This window comes from Pseudopodoces humilis, chromosome 3 (genome assembly GCF_049639895.1).
Source record: "Pseudopodoces humilis isolate 2021_Gansu_Grassland_sample_001 chromosome 3, ASM4963989v1, whole genome shotgun sequence".
NCBI classification, from domain to species: domain Eukaryota; kingdom Metazoa; phylum Chordata; class Aves; order Passeriformes; family Paridae; genus Pseudopodoces; species Pseudopodoces humilis.
In genome coordinates this window covers 103,085,398-103,102,009 of record NC_142202.1, presented here as the reverse complement: position 1 = coordinate 103,102,009, position 16,612 = coordinate 103,085,398, and the positions used below count along the sequence as shown (strand labels likewise).

The 16,612-nt window shown below is 37.8% G+C and overlaps 1 protein-coding gene across 2 annotated transcripts in view; it reads right to left on the bottom strand.

Moving 5' to 3' along the window:
• Positions 1-16,612, bottom strand: part of VSNL1 (visinin like 1) — an 86,554-nt gene that overhangs the window by 31,074 nt on the left and 38,868 nt on the right. For both annotated transcript variants that reach the window (XM_005521845.3, XM_088053497.1), the window contains exon 2: positions 15,545-15,711. In XM_005521845.3, coding sequence (XP_005521902.1) covers positions 15,545-15,706 — 162 coding nt within the window. In that variant the 5' untranslated portion in view covers positions 15,707-15,711. The remainder of the gene's footprint in view (positions 1-15,544; positions 15,712-16,612) is intronic.

Here is a 16,612-nt window from a genome sequence, read left to right as displayed (position 1 = left end):
TGTGAACAGCAAGTGCAGAGGAAGCCACAAAGTGCTCAGAGTGCTGGAGCACCTCTCCTGTGGAGAGAGGCTGAGATAATTTGTTTTGGTCAGCCTGGAGAAGGGAAGGAAGTGGGGAGACCTTATAGCAGCCTTTCAGTTCCTTAAAGGACTCTTATAAAAAGGAGGGAGATTTTATATGGGCAGATTGTGACAGGACAGGGACAATGGGTTTAAACTGAAAAGGGGCAGATTTAGATTAGGAAGAAATTCTTTGCTGTGAGGGTGGTGAAGCACTGGCACAGGTTTCCCAGAGAAGCTGTGGATGTCTCATCCCTGGAAGTGTTCAAGGACAGGTTGGATGAGGCTTTGAGCAGCCTGGTCTAGTGAAGGGCATCCCTGCCCACAGCAGGCATGATGGAACTGGAATAATTTTTAAGATTCCTTCCAACCCAACCAATGAAATGATTTTATGTCTCTAATATTAACAGATTAGTGTTCCCACCTTGCAATCTAGAAACCAACCATAGCTCTACTCAGCATGATGGCTTCCACCTACCCAAACCATGGCTGGAGATGGTGCTCAGTTCATCTGCCTGTTAGAAAAGGAAATTGCCATCAAATGCCACCAACAGGGGTTTTCTGTAATGTAACTCCTTTTCTGCATCAAGTAGCCAATACAATCCTTGTGCTAGTTATACATAGTATTTTGACTGCACTTTCCTCATGACACTAGAAAGACCATCTGGCCAAACAGATGTGGTAATCTGATTTGTTTGGCCAATGAACTGAAAAAAACCCACAATGGCAAGAATGGGAGTTCCCAGGAGTGCCCAATCCAGCATCTTCTCTGTGCTTCCAGATATTATGTTTATCACTTCAGGAACAGCTTGGTAATGACTTATTTGCTCGTGGGAGTTACCAAGAGAGAAGGAATTTCCATACAAGAAACAAAGAGGAAGTGATCCCATTTTCATCTCAAAAAAAAAAGTAGCCATACGGCCTTCTGTCATTTTTTTGCAGTGTTTCATATGTTATAAAACAGGAAACTGGTAAAATGCAAGCCAAACCTTGGTCCCTCAGAAGATGTCAGATCTCCCATGGGTTTGAACAGGACTATTGGTTATTTAATCTGTTTACTTACAACCTTATCTAAGGGCTGCAGGTCTTCTCACAACCATGTGTTTTATTATAGATGTAAAACCTTAAATATGGAATGGCTTGCTTAGATAATGTCCCCCTGCCAACATAATCATTATCTGTCTTAATTTTTAAACCCCTTAGGTTTATAAAAATAAATTTAACTTTAAATCTTCCAAAGTCTACAGGAAGTTTACACTTACCCAACCTTAATTTCTTCTCTTTTAAATTTACTTTAATTTCTCAAGCCTGTTTGATACCACCATGTATATAACTTGCATTACTGCCAAAAAAGGTTAAAAAAAAGTAAAAAATTACAAAGAATGACCCCCATCCAATCTCTGGTTTTAAAAATTAGAAATGTATATGTTTAAAGATTAAAAGGAAGGAATTTTCCAAAATCTTTCTGGACACATTTCATTTTAGTTCAGGTAATAGAGTCTGGATAGTTCCTTTTCTCAAGTGTTTCTCAGCACCATTAACAATGAATAACAAACAATTATGCCCATTCATTTCACTTTGCTACACAGCATCTTGCCAGAGCTTGTAGATTTATAGTTTCGAAAAGTTCTTAAAAAAAGCTATAAGGTTCTTCTTTGCATAAAGGATTGGGCTGGCTTTCTGATATTGGACTGACCTTGTCTTGAAGTAAGCAGAGAGACAAACGAAAATAAAATGACCAAGCCTCAATCATAGGCTGAATGAGCACAACTAACAGCAAGTTTCTCATTATGCTGAAGCCACAAAGCCGAGTTTGAAGAAATTCAAAAGCTGGAGGAGAAAAGGACAGAGGTACAGACATCCCATCAGGCTTCACCACTCATCTAGCTAGTGCCCTAGGGAAGAAGGATATGAGCTAGCTGAGAACAAAAGAAAACACATTATGGTTAAGAAAAAGATGGGGATGTATCTAAAGATTCTACATGCCCGACAGGAGGGTTGTATAGGAGTTTGGAGATGCCAAGGCTGCATCTTCTGGTGCACTCCAGGAAGAAGGAGATTACTCTGTTCCTTTAGGAGGAAAACGTTTATTTTTCCATTATATTGCATTTTGTGAATTTAGGATAGCAAGACAGCAAGAATTGAGGGTTTAGTGCAAATTAGTGAGTTCTGGCAACTTAAAAACACACATTTTAAATCCATCACAAATTATATTAATGGAACTATCCTCACTTTGGTCAAACTCTTACACCCCCACCATAATGCTTCCACTCCACTGTAGATGTGACTTGCACTGTTCCCACTCCCTTTGCTTAAACAGTAAGTGATCCACACAGTAACTGCATTTCTTGTAAAGAGTTTCTTTCTCCCTCTGTTTTTCTTTTGTCTCCAAGACATCCTGTCTGCATAGCAACACGACTTCAGCTGTCCCTTGACCCAGCTATTGCACCAACGTGCCAGCAGTAAATCCTGGGAGAGGCTTCTTCAGCCAGGCAGCCACGTCAGCTCTCACAGGACTACCACGGAATTTTATACCGTGTCTATACAAAAGGGAAGGAGAAAAGATAAAAGTATTCTGGTCCACTGGTGTATTTTGCAGTGACATGGGCCACTCCACAGAAATCTGCAGTCCTTTTAGGACTATGTACTGGCTTTCACAGCATTATCTGGAGAACAATATTTCTGCGAATCTGGAAACGTAAATATAGCCCAAAGTACACTGGCAACATGTAAGATGCACACACATGAGCCCAGAATAGAGGAGAGCAAAGAAAATGATTGAGATGAACAGTCATGTGGAAATAAAAACACTGGGTACATGTATAGAAAATGGAAACAAATAACTGAAAACTGCCTGAAGGCAAGTACTACTGGTGATAATCCAGGGATAATGTTTTTGTAGGGATTAACTGTTCTGGAGCACTTTTCCCATGTGTAAAGCACAACATACTTTTTATTCAGATAGGTTGATTTGGCAGCCTTTTTATTTCTAGCAAAAACTATTTATTGTGCCTGTGCAGAAAAAAAATTCCAGCCTTGGACAGCCAGAATACAGTTGTTTTTTTTTTTCTTTCCAACTGACAATTGCCTTCTGAATAGACCTCAAGAGCCAATTTCCCACAGATAGTCCACTTCTACAGAATTATTTAGAAGCTTGTGTGCCAAATTAATAATTTTGACTCTTGTCTCTTTAATGAATTTGGCTACAAGTTAGTGTAATTTTTATATTGAATGTATTCAGTTCATTCTTTGGCAACAGATTTCATTTCTTTGGAAAAATGTCATTATTCTTACAGAGAAGTAACAAAAAATGTACATCTTTCTAAAAGAAACTGCTGGGTACAAAGATGAGCAGTTACCTTTTGTTAGCAGTATTTTTTTACTCAGTTTTATTGCTGAGGACCTGCTGGTGATTTTCTGTATGAGAAACTAAATTTTCTGAGAATGAAAATTTTCATTTTCATGTTTCCTTTGAGATTGTTTTAGAGCATGTGCTCTTTCTCATGATTTTTCAAGTTTCAAAGATACCCCATGGTAGTAGATACAGGAAGCAGAAATAACCTTATTCCTACAATTCTTGGCCATAACTTAGAATAACCCCAGAACTTATGTCTCTGTGAAATCCTCAGGTCCATTAAACACCATTCTCCTGCTATACAGAAAAGCTCCTGGGAAAAAGATTCTTAAAAATAAATGAGTGGATAGACTAATATATCATAGGGGCCAATTTGTGGCGCTTAGCAAGCAATTCCAACATAAGGCCACCAACTTGTTTGGTTTCCCTTGTCACATACTGTATTTAATTGTGGCAGGAACTAATCAGCAGATAAATAATTGCTTCTTCAAGCCAGGGCTAATATAGTACCTTTACAATTAAAAATTATTATTACTATTATAAACTACAATTTTCAGCATACTCTTCTAGGCTTTAACCACAGTTTTCTTGCTAGGTTTTTAAGAATCACAATATAGATCTCAGAAAGTGTACCTTCCTCAGTCCAGGTGTTATCTGAAGTTTTAAAAAATCCTTTGTTTTAAAAAACCACAATCAACAAGCATCATGTATGGAAAATTATATCTAAAAATAAATAAAGAACTAAAATCTTTAAATATAAAGTATCGGGAAGTTTGACTTCTAAGAGTAATAAATAGTGTCAATTCATCCCTTGTTCTGTACAAATGTGCAACAGAAGAGATAAGATGAAAACAACTGTGCATGAAGTAAAAACTAATGATACTCAGCTGTATCTTTCTGTGGCTCTAGATATACTACCACTGTATTCCTCTAAGGAAACTGTGGGATTTGGTCATCACTAAGCAACTGTAAGCTCCAAAGTGATTGCCACCTAAATCACTTACCCTAATCAAGAAGTTTAATGTGTGTATAATGTTTGTACTGAGTGTACCAACCCACATGTAATATAAGACTCAATGTGCTGAAGATGCTTTGCACAGAAATGTAGAAATTGGACCCTGAGGAAAGGAGATGTGTTTTCCTCCTGAATGAAATTAGCATTGTTAATTGAGCACAGGGGACAGCACCTGACCTGCCAAGGTGTGGCTAAGAGGCTAAGTGGGAAGCAGAGGGTAGGTGGGAAGCAGTGATTTCACAGCTCCATCCTTTCCTGCAGGGGCTAAGGCAAGTGTGTGTGGATAAAAAGGCTCAGAAGGAAGCTAAGGACATCTGCATTTCACCAGGACCACACCCAAAGAGCATCACCTTCCAGAGACCAGCATTTAGCAGCTGGATGAAAAGCAGCTGGCTGGAGTTCATCTGGTAAAAACAGACCCATGCTAGGAGGAAGTACATCCCCTAAATTAATCTTCATACCTCTGATGTCCTGTGAGGCTTTCACAACACCATTTCTTGTTTTAACTGATCCATTCTTAAACAACTCCATCATTTCAGTTAAATGTTTTAAGCTATAATTATCTCACCAACACACAAAATTAGGGCACAGTAATTGCTACATTAATAAACACGAACACAATTAATGTTTTTCAGAACCAATAAGGTATCTAGAAGAGAGACACAGGTATAGCCAGCATGGACATTAGCAGTACACACTGGGGCCTGTGAACACAAAAGCAAATTCAAGGACTGTTCCCTTTGATCAGTCCCTGTGTATCTGGTATTAGCACCGGGGACAGGAACCACATTGCCAAAATTCATGTATCTTGGAATAGGGCTTCATCCATCTCCTACCCTGATGGGCTTGACAGGGAGGAGAAAACTTGAGGATATCTGTCAAAGGAAACTGTGAAGAGTCATAAGTATGCTTAGAGGTGTGTAATCTCCTAGTAAAGGATAACAGCAATCCTAGGGTATAGCCTACCAAATGAAAGGGGACCTCTAGAGGCATCTAGAAATAACTCCATAATTCAATATACTCCTGAAAGCTGCTGACAAGGTTCACATACAATTTTATTTCAATTAATGACATAGGATTTTTTAATTCCTTTTTTTGTTAACATGGAAATAATCCCCAATTGATCTTCACTTTGATGTGAACTGCAGTATTGATTTACACTTTTGTATATACTGCTCTTTCTCTGGACTACAGGGAGATTTTATTTAGAGCTGCATGCTCCATTCCAGGCTATTCATGCAATCAGAGAGCCAACCTTCAAATCTTCTTAACCTGGATTCCACACCACATTTTCTGAGAATGTTTCAAACATATTTTAGTAAAATGCCAAAATCTCCTCCTGTCTAATTCTCCTTCTGTTGATTACTATATCTTCCAAATCCTATGTTCTTCTAATTTTGCTTTCTTTGTGATTGAATATAAAATTAAGATATTTACCTAATTCTCATGCCAGGTAGCAGTATATCATCTCAATTCAGCAATCATTAGATTTGTCAGTGTAAATAGTCTATTCCTATGAGCCTTAATTAAAAGTGAAAAGATGGAAATTTACTCTCATTGAAGAAAAAGGAAGTTGATATCCCAAGGCACTGGAAGTGTTCAGACTACAAGCAGTAGAAATCTGACTGGAATGTCAACTAATGTCTACATGATAATAAAAACTGTTTGACTTGATAACTAACTGAGCTCCCAAATGCTTTTCCATTCCACAGTACCCTGAAAAAGCACTTCTTGTTTCATTAGCTCCCCCCAGCAGCAGGTGTTGCAGGGGTAGCAGGGATTTGCCATCTCAGCACACCACAAGCAGATGGAGCAGGCTGACACAGGCAGTGCCTGGCTGTGAGCACCATGGTTCACTCACTAATGAGTCCCCTTTAATGTTTGAGATATTCACACCTAGCTACAGTGACTCACTCCATCAAGTACATATTAGTATGGTAAATTTAATTTCTGCAGAACTGATGAGTTTCCTGGGAGGAGAGAGGAAGGAGAAGGTGAGGCAGGGAGTCTGATATGGCACAGAGAGGTGCAGGGATGGGGTTCAGAGCACCAAGCTCCTGTCCATACCTTATGAAATGAGAATGCTGTTTTCAGCTTCAGTTCTTTTGCACAAGTGAGATATTGAAAGCACACTTTGATACTAGAGGAAAGCAACTCAATGTTAAAAATTTTAAAAGAATTTAAATCACAGTAATTCCTTCCAGTGCTGAAATGAAGTGCCCTGGTTTAAAGGTTCCTTCAGGAACCCTGTGAAACTAAACAGTTTTTTTATATATATTAAACAAACAGAAATGTTTGTAGTTCAAGAAATGTGAAAAGAAGAAGTCCCTGAAAGACCCTAGCTCACTTTGCCTCAAGTAACTAGAACACATGCTTACTAGCTTTCGGAATAAGGCTAGTATCATCCTAAAAGGATGATCTGCATTTCAAAATCCAGGTCACTGAAGGACTAAAATACAGGTTTCCACTAAGACACGGTCACACTTTAACTACAAAGCACAGAAACGAGTGTAGATCTAAACCAGATATTTGATTAACATCTGGCCAGAAGTGTCATACTGTTATGTGCATGTGCAACTCCAGGAAGGCATTGCCAAGCCATTCTGTAGGAAAAAAGAACACACCCTTGCTCCAAAGAAATGAAGTAAAGGACATTTATATTTTGACCCATGAAGTAATTTCAACCCTGACTTTGCTAAAGACATCAAGCAAATGGTTTAAACTTTTAGTATTTCAACTGTTCATACATAATATAGAGACTTTATGTGCTTCATTCATGATGATTTTATTTGATTGCAAGAGAAGGGAAGATCTCTGAAAGAAGCACAGTCACTATTATCTCTGTCTCTCTCTTCTGCACATCCTCAAGGATTTTCACTGGTTTTGTCAATAGCCTTCCTTGTGATGAGAAGGAAAGCACTGAGGTAGGATAAAGGAAGGGAGGAAGCAGAAGTTTCAGGACGACAAAAGTCTGAAACACTTGACTTGTGCAACAGATTGTGTAGAGGTTGTGAACCACTCATCAGTCTTGACAGCTGCTGTGAGGACTATGTAACAATGGTAAAATAAGCATTGCAACAGCAAATAGTAGATCTGAACGTGATAACAGCTATGGGACGTGGTGCTGACAGTTCACTGTTCTTTTTCTTTGAGCTCTTTCGTTCTTTGTGTTAGCAATGGCTCTCTCCATCCAAGCTGCAGTGCTCCTTTATTACCCTTCAGATAACCTCGTTAATGAATTCAGTACTTTGCTTCAGAAATAATCACAGTATCCCAAATTCATTGTTTTGATTTCTCAGAGGAATAAAACATAGATCAAAGGTGAGTTGCAAAGGAAGAAGGTCTCTTATAAAAATGCATGACAGTTTTGGGAACTGGTGAGTTTCCTTCAAAATAAAAGATGAAGTGAAAGTAATTTGCATGTTATTGTTGGAAAATTTACCCAGCCTGCATTCTTTTATCAGACTACAGTGGAAACTGGGGCATGAATGTAAATGGTGATATTTTTAAGCATCCTAGGCTGGATCACCATGTCCTGTCTGGATGTACTCTCTTCAATGCATTGGAAGTCAGTTTTAAATGTTTCCAAGAACCACATATAGCCACAGAATTACAGTTATATTCAATACTTGGTAATAATCAGAGGTTTGGACTAAATCTTTGCATTCCCACACATCTGCTGACTCTGTACACCCTGAAGATGCCTTTGGACAGTTGGACTGCTTTTTGGATTCCTGTGACCATGATTCCTGACTCTTCCAGACAGTGTCAGCATATGCTACTGATTTGTTCAAGCATTAGGAAGATCCACTGGCCTGGATGCTCCACAAGCTACTCTTTAGAGAAATTAAGATTTAGCTGTTTAGATTTCATCTCTTAAAATTGTGTGACTTCCTCATTTCCCAGATTTAGAGTCTTCAGAGGAGACTGTCTAAGGGATATGGGCCACTATATGCTCTGCACCAGAAGGAAAAAAAAAAAAAAAAAGTCTTTTAGCCTTTAAAATTATCAAGGAGAAAAGGACTCGACCTTCTTTGCCTTTGAAACTTGCACCCCTTCCCTCCAGACATAGTGTTTAAACCACTGCTGCCTTTACATGACAGGTCCCAGTGTGCACATCTTCAGACCTGATGAGAGGAGCTCTCCAGACTCCAGATCCAGCTTGTAGGACTGGACACAAAGAGTTAATGGAGCTTGCACCAGACTTCACAGCACTCGGGTCTCACAAAGATAAACAATTTCGGGAGCTCAGCACAGCCCTAAGCGCTTAAGTAAGGATCAGGAATGAAAACTCCCATTAGCTTCACTGAGATTAGTGTTTCAATCTAAACTGACTCCATTCCACATTGTTAGAGGCTCTTAGTAGACAGTGTTTTGATTCACAGCCATATTTTCAGAACTGTTTGCTACTCTGCATGCTGGTCCTCTTCTGGAAATAACTGTTTTCAATTTGCTTTGCAGCTTAAATGAGAATCCATGTTTATTTACTGTATTTTGTTTTGCAGGATGGTTGCTGATCTTTAAAGCTCTATTTACTAAAGACAGATTTTAAAATCTGTTCCACAGAACAACATTAAGCCCAGACATTATTTTTCCTGGGATCAGCACAGAGACAGAAATGCAGCAGAAAGGCACGTTACCAGTATCGTCCCCTTCCCTGAATTGCTCAAAGTCATCTTCTAAGCTAACACTGCCTTCAGGGTTTGTTTGATTTAGGTTTTATAAGTAATAAGCATTCTGGCCCTTTGTTTTAAAATGCATGGAGCACAATCTCAGCTTCTGTTTGAAATATATAATAAGCCTTTTATGTGGTTCAGGAGTAGACCTGCATTTTGGCACAGCACCTGCCTATTCATGCCTATAAGGAGAAGAAAAAGAATAATGGCAAAAGCAGTTTTGTATGGAAAACATCCAGGCAACAAGACCCTGACTCTTTTTTTTGCCAGATCCTGTTTGAAAAGGAATTGCAATCACTTTTAAAGTTACCAGAACCCAGTTTTAATACAGCTTCAGAGTTCCAAGCACATTGCTCATCCTGGAAAGCACTCCCCAGTGACAGTGCAGGACCACAAGCACAGCTGCTTTTCAGCACACTGCCATTTAGATTCCGCTATATTAATTTTATTTTCATAGCAACTTCACTGAACCTCTGGTGAAAAAGAGAATTTCTTTCTAATGACTTACAGTAATTGTCTCAGATGTGCAGATTGGTATTAAGTGCTTAAGGAATGCATTAAGAATCTCTACCTCATCAACTGTTTTACAACCTCCCACAAGCAATACTTCTACTGAGGCCAGTAATGTTACTGTCATTCCTTTCCAGACTCTATCTGCCTATCTAGATATGCACTGCTCTTTATTGTGATGTCTCCAAACCAGTGCTCTCTGTTGCTCTATTTTTTTTGCATCAAAAAATTCTAAAATAACAGTATTATTTTTCTTATTCCACATCAGTTTGAAAAATTCAATAGCACAGCAGTAATATTAACAAGTTTAAAGATTTTTTAGAGTCATCTTTATAAATAAATACATATGATGTCTTCTGTGTTGCAGTTAAGTTTAGGTGATTCATGCAAGCAAATATCCTGTCATATTGTCCAGGAATACTGCTGGCACACCAGATGTGATCTTCTGGAACGTAGCAACAAGGCTAAAATCATTGTGTGGGTAGATAAATCAATATTTTTTATAATCTACATTATTTCAGTTCTACAGCAACACAGGATTGGTATAATATGCTAAATATATCAATTATATTTGGCATAATATATTTAACATGGTATGAGATACCTTAAAAAGTATTCCTGTTTTAGGGAGAGCTTAAGTGGCCAAAGGACACTCATAAAACCAGCACAGCTCTACCAGTTAAGAGATGATCCCAGGAAACATCAGTTTCTGCCAGTACAACTGCATCTATGTTTGGGACATCTGTAAACACAGCTGTGCCTTCCTACTTTTTTACAGCCACTGAAAGCCTGAAATCCAGCTCTAACCTCATATTTTGAGGAGCTCTGTGCCATCTTTAGAAAGATGCTAGTCTGTCTTGAAAGAGGCTGCAAATACACCCACTTAAATTTCAACAGATTTTTGAGATTCTTTTGTTCTATGCATATTAAAATGAAGGACTAGAAATCAATTCCTTCAAGGCCGGAAATGTGAGATAGAAGCAAAAAATATGACAAACCATTTGATTCTAATTAATAAAATAGCATTCTTTTTTCTTTTTTTTTCCTTCATTTAAAAGTTATCTATAAAACTCCAAAACATCTAAATAATATTGGTGCAATAAATTCACAAAGTTACTTTATTTAATATTAGCATTATATCATGATCATTCCTAACTCTACTCTTCCCATTAAAGGACCATTGGTTTTTGTTTCTATTAAAGCAGGGATATGCTTCTCATGTTCAGTGACCCAGTTCCAAGAAGTATCACAATATAGAAGCCTATTTTCCACTTAATAAAAATGCATAATTCCTGTGAATATTAGCAGTGATTATGCACTTACACACTCCAGGGCAGATTCATCTAAACCCAGTGAATTCAAAAGATCTGAAGGAAAATGTATTTGGCCCTCCAGACTGCAAGAAACCCTAAAGAATGATAGGAACAGTCAAGAGGTTTTTATTTGTATTTTTTATTTTAATGACAGTTTTGTATATTAATTTCTTAGCTCTCTACCTGCAATGCCAATGAAGTTTTGTGCAAGATAAAAGAATTAAGGACTTTTTAGGAGAGAAAAAGGAAAATTAAGCCAGTCAATAAGGATTAAGCTTAACAGTTAAGGTATTCTCTTTGAAGAAGGAAATTCTAGGTTCCAGCTCGGCTGATGCTACTTCCTACAGAAAAAGAGGTTAATTGGGATGTTGCCAGCAGCCCAGAAGGTCTTATCTCATCACAGGTAGATAAATGAAAGGGCAAGCAGTGCAGATTCAAACAGAGACATGATAATTCACAGAATGGGTAAAGTTGGAAGACACCACAGCTTGTCCAACCTCTCTGCTCGAGCAGGGTCATCCCAGAGTACCTGGCACAGAAGTGCATCCAGAGGCTTCTGGAATATCTCTAGTGAGAGGGACTACCCAGCTGCTCTGGGCAATCAGTTCCAGTGTGTGGTCACTGCACAGTAAGGAATTTCTTCCTCATATTTGGACGAAACTTCCTGTGCATCACATTCTGCCTCTTGTCCTATTGCTGGATACCACGGAGCAGAGCCTGGTCCATCCTCTTGACACCTTCCCAGATACCCATAAACTGAGATCCCCTCTCACTTATTTCTTCTCAAAGCTGAACAGGCCTAGTTCCCTCAGCTTTTCTTCATAACAGAGATGCTCCAGTCCCTTCATCATTGTCACCCTCTGCTGGACCCGCTTCAGAAGCTCCCTCTCCCTCTTGTCCTGAGGAACCCAGGAATGGACACAGATCTCCAGATACTCACCAGGGCTGAGCAGAGGGGCAGGATCACCTCCCTCGACCTGCTGGCAATGCTCTTCCTCTAATTGATTCAGTTTTCTACAGCTTAAAGAGTACATAAACCACTGTGATAAAGGTAGGGCAATTACATTATTTTTGTCACTTAAGAGAGAAAGCAAAAGGACTCCAGTCAGTTGATTTTGCTTTTCCTACTGTTTAGATGATTCTCTGCAGTAGGAAGATGCAACTCCCATACTCTGGAGAAACTTAGAATTTAGCACCAGTTCCTGTCCTGAGCAATGCCTCATGTTTTTTCACGTGTCTTACAAAAGCTGGCTCGAGTTTTAGCTTTCTCAGAATGCTATCCACAGATTTCTCCCCCTCCCATGCTCTGTGCAGACTGTCAGGACAGCTAACTCAGTGTTTCAGTATTTAGGACTCTTTGTGGCTCTGGACTTGCAGTATATAACCAACTCTTCAATAAACTATTTAAAATATTGCAGAAGCAGTACTTCATTCAATGCCATGGAGGGAAACACGAGCCCAAACAGTTTGCCGGAGATTTTGTATCCCAAGAAGAATCCATCCACCAAAAAAATGGACCAGTATTTTCAGTGAACCTATTATATTGCAGAAAATGTTAAATGCAATAGAAAATGTTATATGCAATAGTGTAAAGTATATTTCTGCCTATTAGCTGCTTATTCAAAAGAGGTATTCTTGACTAAATATTTTTATAGACACTTCCACTAAAAGTGCTGCAAATATATTTTTCTGTGGAGTCCATTGGTGTAACTGCTACTTATTTTAAGCACTGGATGATTTGTATTCATAATGGAAACTTCAATAGCAAATTCCAAGCCAAAGTAGAGTAATTCCCCCTTCAGTCAATAGAGTCTTCATCTGCATCAGTAAACAGCACAGTACAATTGATGCCAATAGGTAATGTTGGAAGGGCTCATGTTGAGGACCTGACATCCACATCACACAGGTTCTGGATGTTCCCTTTCAGACCAACCCAAGCTAATTAGCAGGAATTAGACACAGTAACACTTCAGGTGTGAACATCTAGGACTCATCTATTTATGTTTCATAAAAAAAAACAAGTTTCTATGCCCCAAGACTGTGCATGTACTTTGCAGTTCTGATGGAAGAGAAGTGCAGATAACCAGGAAATTCACCTCAAAGTATTGCTGATATAAAATGTTTTGTCTGTTTAGGATGAGGATATATTCTACTGTGTGTGAGTAAAAACAATAAGGAGTTTCCTTTGCATCTAAGTTAGATGACCAACTCCTTATAATCAACACACATGAAAAAGCACCCCACAGATGTCACAAACAAAGAAACAATGTCATCTTAGGCCAAAATGAACTGGAAATAGAGGCAACTCCTGTATTTATTTTCAAAATATATTGATCTATGGAAATCTTCCTCAGTAAAATCCAGTTCAGACCAACAGATAAATGTCATTCCTCCCAACTATAAATTTATGCAGAGGAATTACGAATCAATACATGCTTCGTGCATTTTCACCCTAAATTTACTTTAAGTGAACTGAAATGTTATAAATGTAATCATGCTTCGGGTCTCCTGCTGGTGGCTGCTCCTGGAAAGATCAGATTTCACATCTGGGGGTTTATCTGCAGCCAGAAGCTGGAGCAGACAGAATGTCCTACACAGGAGAAGTCGCCACCATGGCCAACAATCGGACTATGAGCTCCTCAGAGACATTATTTTACAGGCATTTCTGCCACAGAGAGAAGTAAAACTCTGGATTTACTACACCTAATCATATTTCTCCTCACCAAATTAGTATTTTGCCCCATATAGACATTAAATACAGGATCACAATAAAATGGACTAAATATATGTCAGTGCCATTACAGAGCAAAAATCAAACCCCACAACTACCAAAGCAAGGGAGAGAATCATATTTGATGTCCATGTCCAAAGATACATGAGGCCATAAAACTAAAAGTTGGATATTGCAGTTTAGTAAGATTACAAAGCTGCCTTCAAATATCAAGAGCAAAATACTGCTTGCACTCTTCATGTTATTTTTTGCATTACCATCTCTGCAAACATGATATTGAATTTACTCTCTGATGTGTCTTTATGAGTAAAGTATCTTGTGAGATATCTATGAATGCTTCAAGCACCCATTTAGAGGAAGGAAGTCCTGGGAGTTATGAGCTATTGTCACATGGGTTTTTTTCTCACGGCATAGAAAATAATAAAAAAAAACCCAACAAAAATCAGCACTCCACCAAAAACCAAAAAACCAACCAAAAAAAAACAAACCAAAAACAAACCTGCAACAACAAAACAAAAGAAAACAAACCTAAATAAACAAATAAAAACAAAAAAAAACACCAAAAAACAAAACATCAAAACAAAACAATAAAAATACCCCAAAACACCTTTACTGTGATTTTCCAAAAAGAAATTATTTTCTGAAGAGAAACACACTTTATTAAGAATTTTTTAAAGACTGTTTATTTTTCCCAGAAACATGTATGAGAAATGACTGGATGTCTGCTCTTGCTGGATGTGCAGTGAGTACTGTTTAAAACTGAACTTATAATTTATAAACAAGCACAACACCTGAGGCTGTACAAATTCTTTAATCTGAAAATATAATTAATTACAAACTTATTTGTTTAGTAAGAATAGGATTGCAAGGCAACATCTTGATGAATCAATATGAAGACAGGAGATTATTTGTGTAAGGTGAATTAGAAGTTTTTGCTAGAACAATTCATTAGAAAGAAAGGTTTGCAGAGTGATCTGGTTCAACATTGAAGAAATTTAGGAAAGAACTGTAGCATGCATTTGAAGGAAACAACAGTCCCACGTGTCTGCAAAAATTGCCAGTGTGCTCAATATTAACTGCTTACATTTGAACGTCTGCTTTATTTTTATTCAGCCTCACATTGTATTTGTGAGCTGTTCTGATCCTACAGTTCATCACTGCCATTCAATATTTCTCCTAATTAACATTACTTTGAAGTCTCTGACCTTTAGGCTGACACTCAATTCTGAATTAAAATATAATTATCTTTGTAACATGAATACATTTTTTATGCTACCCCATGTTCTTCTTGTTACAGAATAAATACATAATAAATGTAAGGGAAAGACTGCATTGAACGTGACAAGGTAATGGAAAATAAGGAGAAAATAAACAGATCGGCCTGCTTTCCCTTCCCAATAAAACAAGAAAAAAGTGACAGCAGGGAAAAATATAAATGCAATACCTAAAATTTATGGCTGAAATCCTTTGTGCACAGTGCAAAATTTATCTGCAGGTCATACTGGCATTAAACTTCACCACTTTTACATAAGTATGTCCAGCAATCACATGGTTTATATTGAACAGGACCATGGCCATCCTTTGAAGGTGAATGATGTCCATGAATTTCAGAGCACAGAGAATGTATTATATTTCTTGTGAGTAAATCACGGTTTTTTTGGTTGTTTTTTGGTTCTGGTCACTATAGTTACACAAATCACTGGTGTGATGAGGGCAACACTTCTCACTCATTGCCTCATCCCCACCATTGCTTCTGCAAAGTTATTCCTCAGTCTAAACGACCAGCAGCTCTGCATCATACGTTTGCTTTAAGTTATTTCATAACTTTTTCTACAGTCAAATAACTTACTTTTAAGTTAACAAACAACTTAGTGAACAACTTACTTTTACGTAGAGCTGCTGAAACTCCTCAAGGTTCAGTCTACCACTTGGACAGTCCTTTAGAAATCCTTTGTACCACTGTTTTAGCTCGTGTTCATTGAACTCCGTGCTCTTCACCAGATCCTCCATCACCTCAGGGGCCAGCTTACTATTTTGTTTCCCCATTTTGCCTTAAGAAGAAATAAATGAATGCAATTAGCCAAATGTGAACACTTTAAACTGGAATTAACCACATAACTTGCACAACTGTTTTGCATTCACTGCTGCTTTCATTCAAGTGCAACTTCACAAATTTGCTAGTGAACATGAACCTAAGTGCTTGATTATTGGAGGCTGAAATAGTGAAAAAAGCAACATTCTTCTTTCATTTAGGAATCTTAAGGCCTGGGGACAGACTATTCGTTTACCTTAAAATTAGGTAATTTACAGCTTTTCTTTACAATAAGATTGAAAAAGATTACTTGTTCTTTTCTTTGAATATAACAAAATATGTCACAGATTCAGGGATGTCCACAGAATACCTCTCTGTCTTGAAAATAGTTTCTGATATGACAGCTACATTAGCAGCTAGTCCTCCACGTGTCCAAGGCTTGGACAGACACACTTGTAACATACAGAATTAGGTATTCCACTGGGAGCAGACAATGCAAGAGTCCACAAACTTGGTCTCAAAAAATGATGAAACCAAACTGGAAACATAAATTTAATTCCTACACATTTGTACATGTACATGTATATATATATATACACACGAGTATAAATAGATGTATATTTATATATTTAATGAAAAATTGATAAACATATGGTTAACATTTCATCACTGTTTACATTTCATCACCATTAATTCTGAAGATATTCGCTGCATTTGTTATATACATTTAATATACACTTAAAATATTAAATATAAAACAGAAATGCAAAATTTTTGTGTGTGTGTAGATAAATACAGTAATTCCATGCTGGCCCTTTGAAATACTTTCAGGTTCTTTGACATTTGACCAAAGACGTCCTTTAAGAGAACTTTAGAGAAAACCCCATCTTTAACTTTTTCCAATTTTGCTAGGTTTTTTC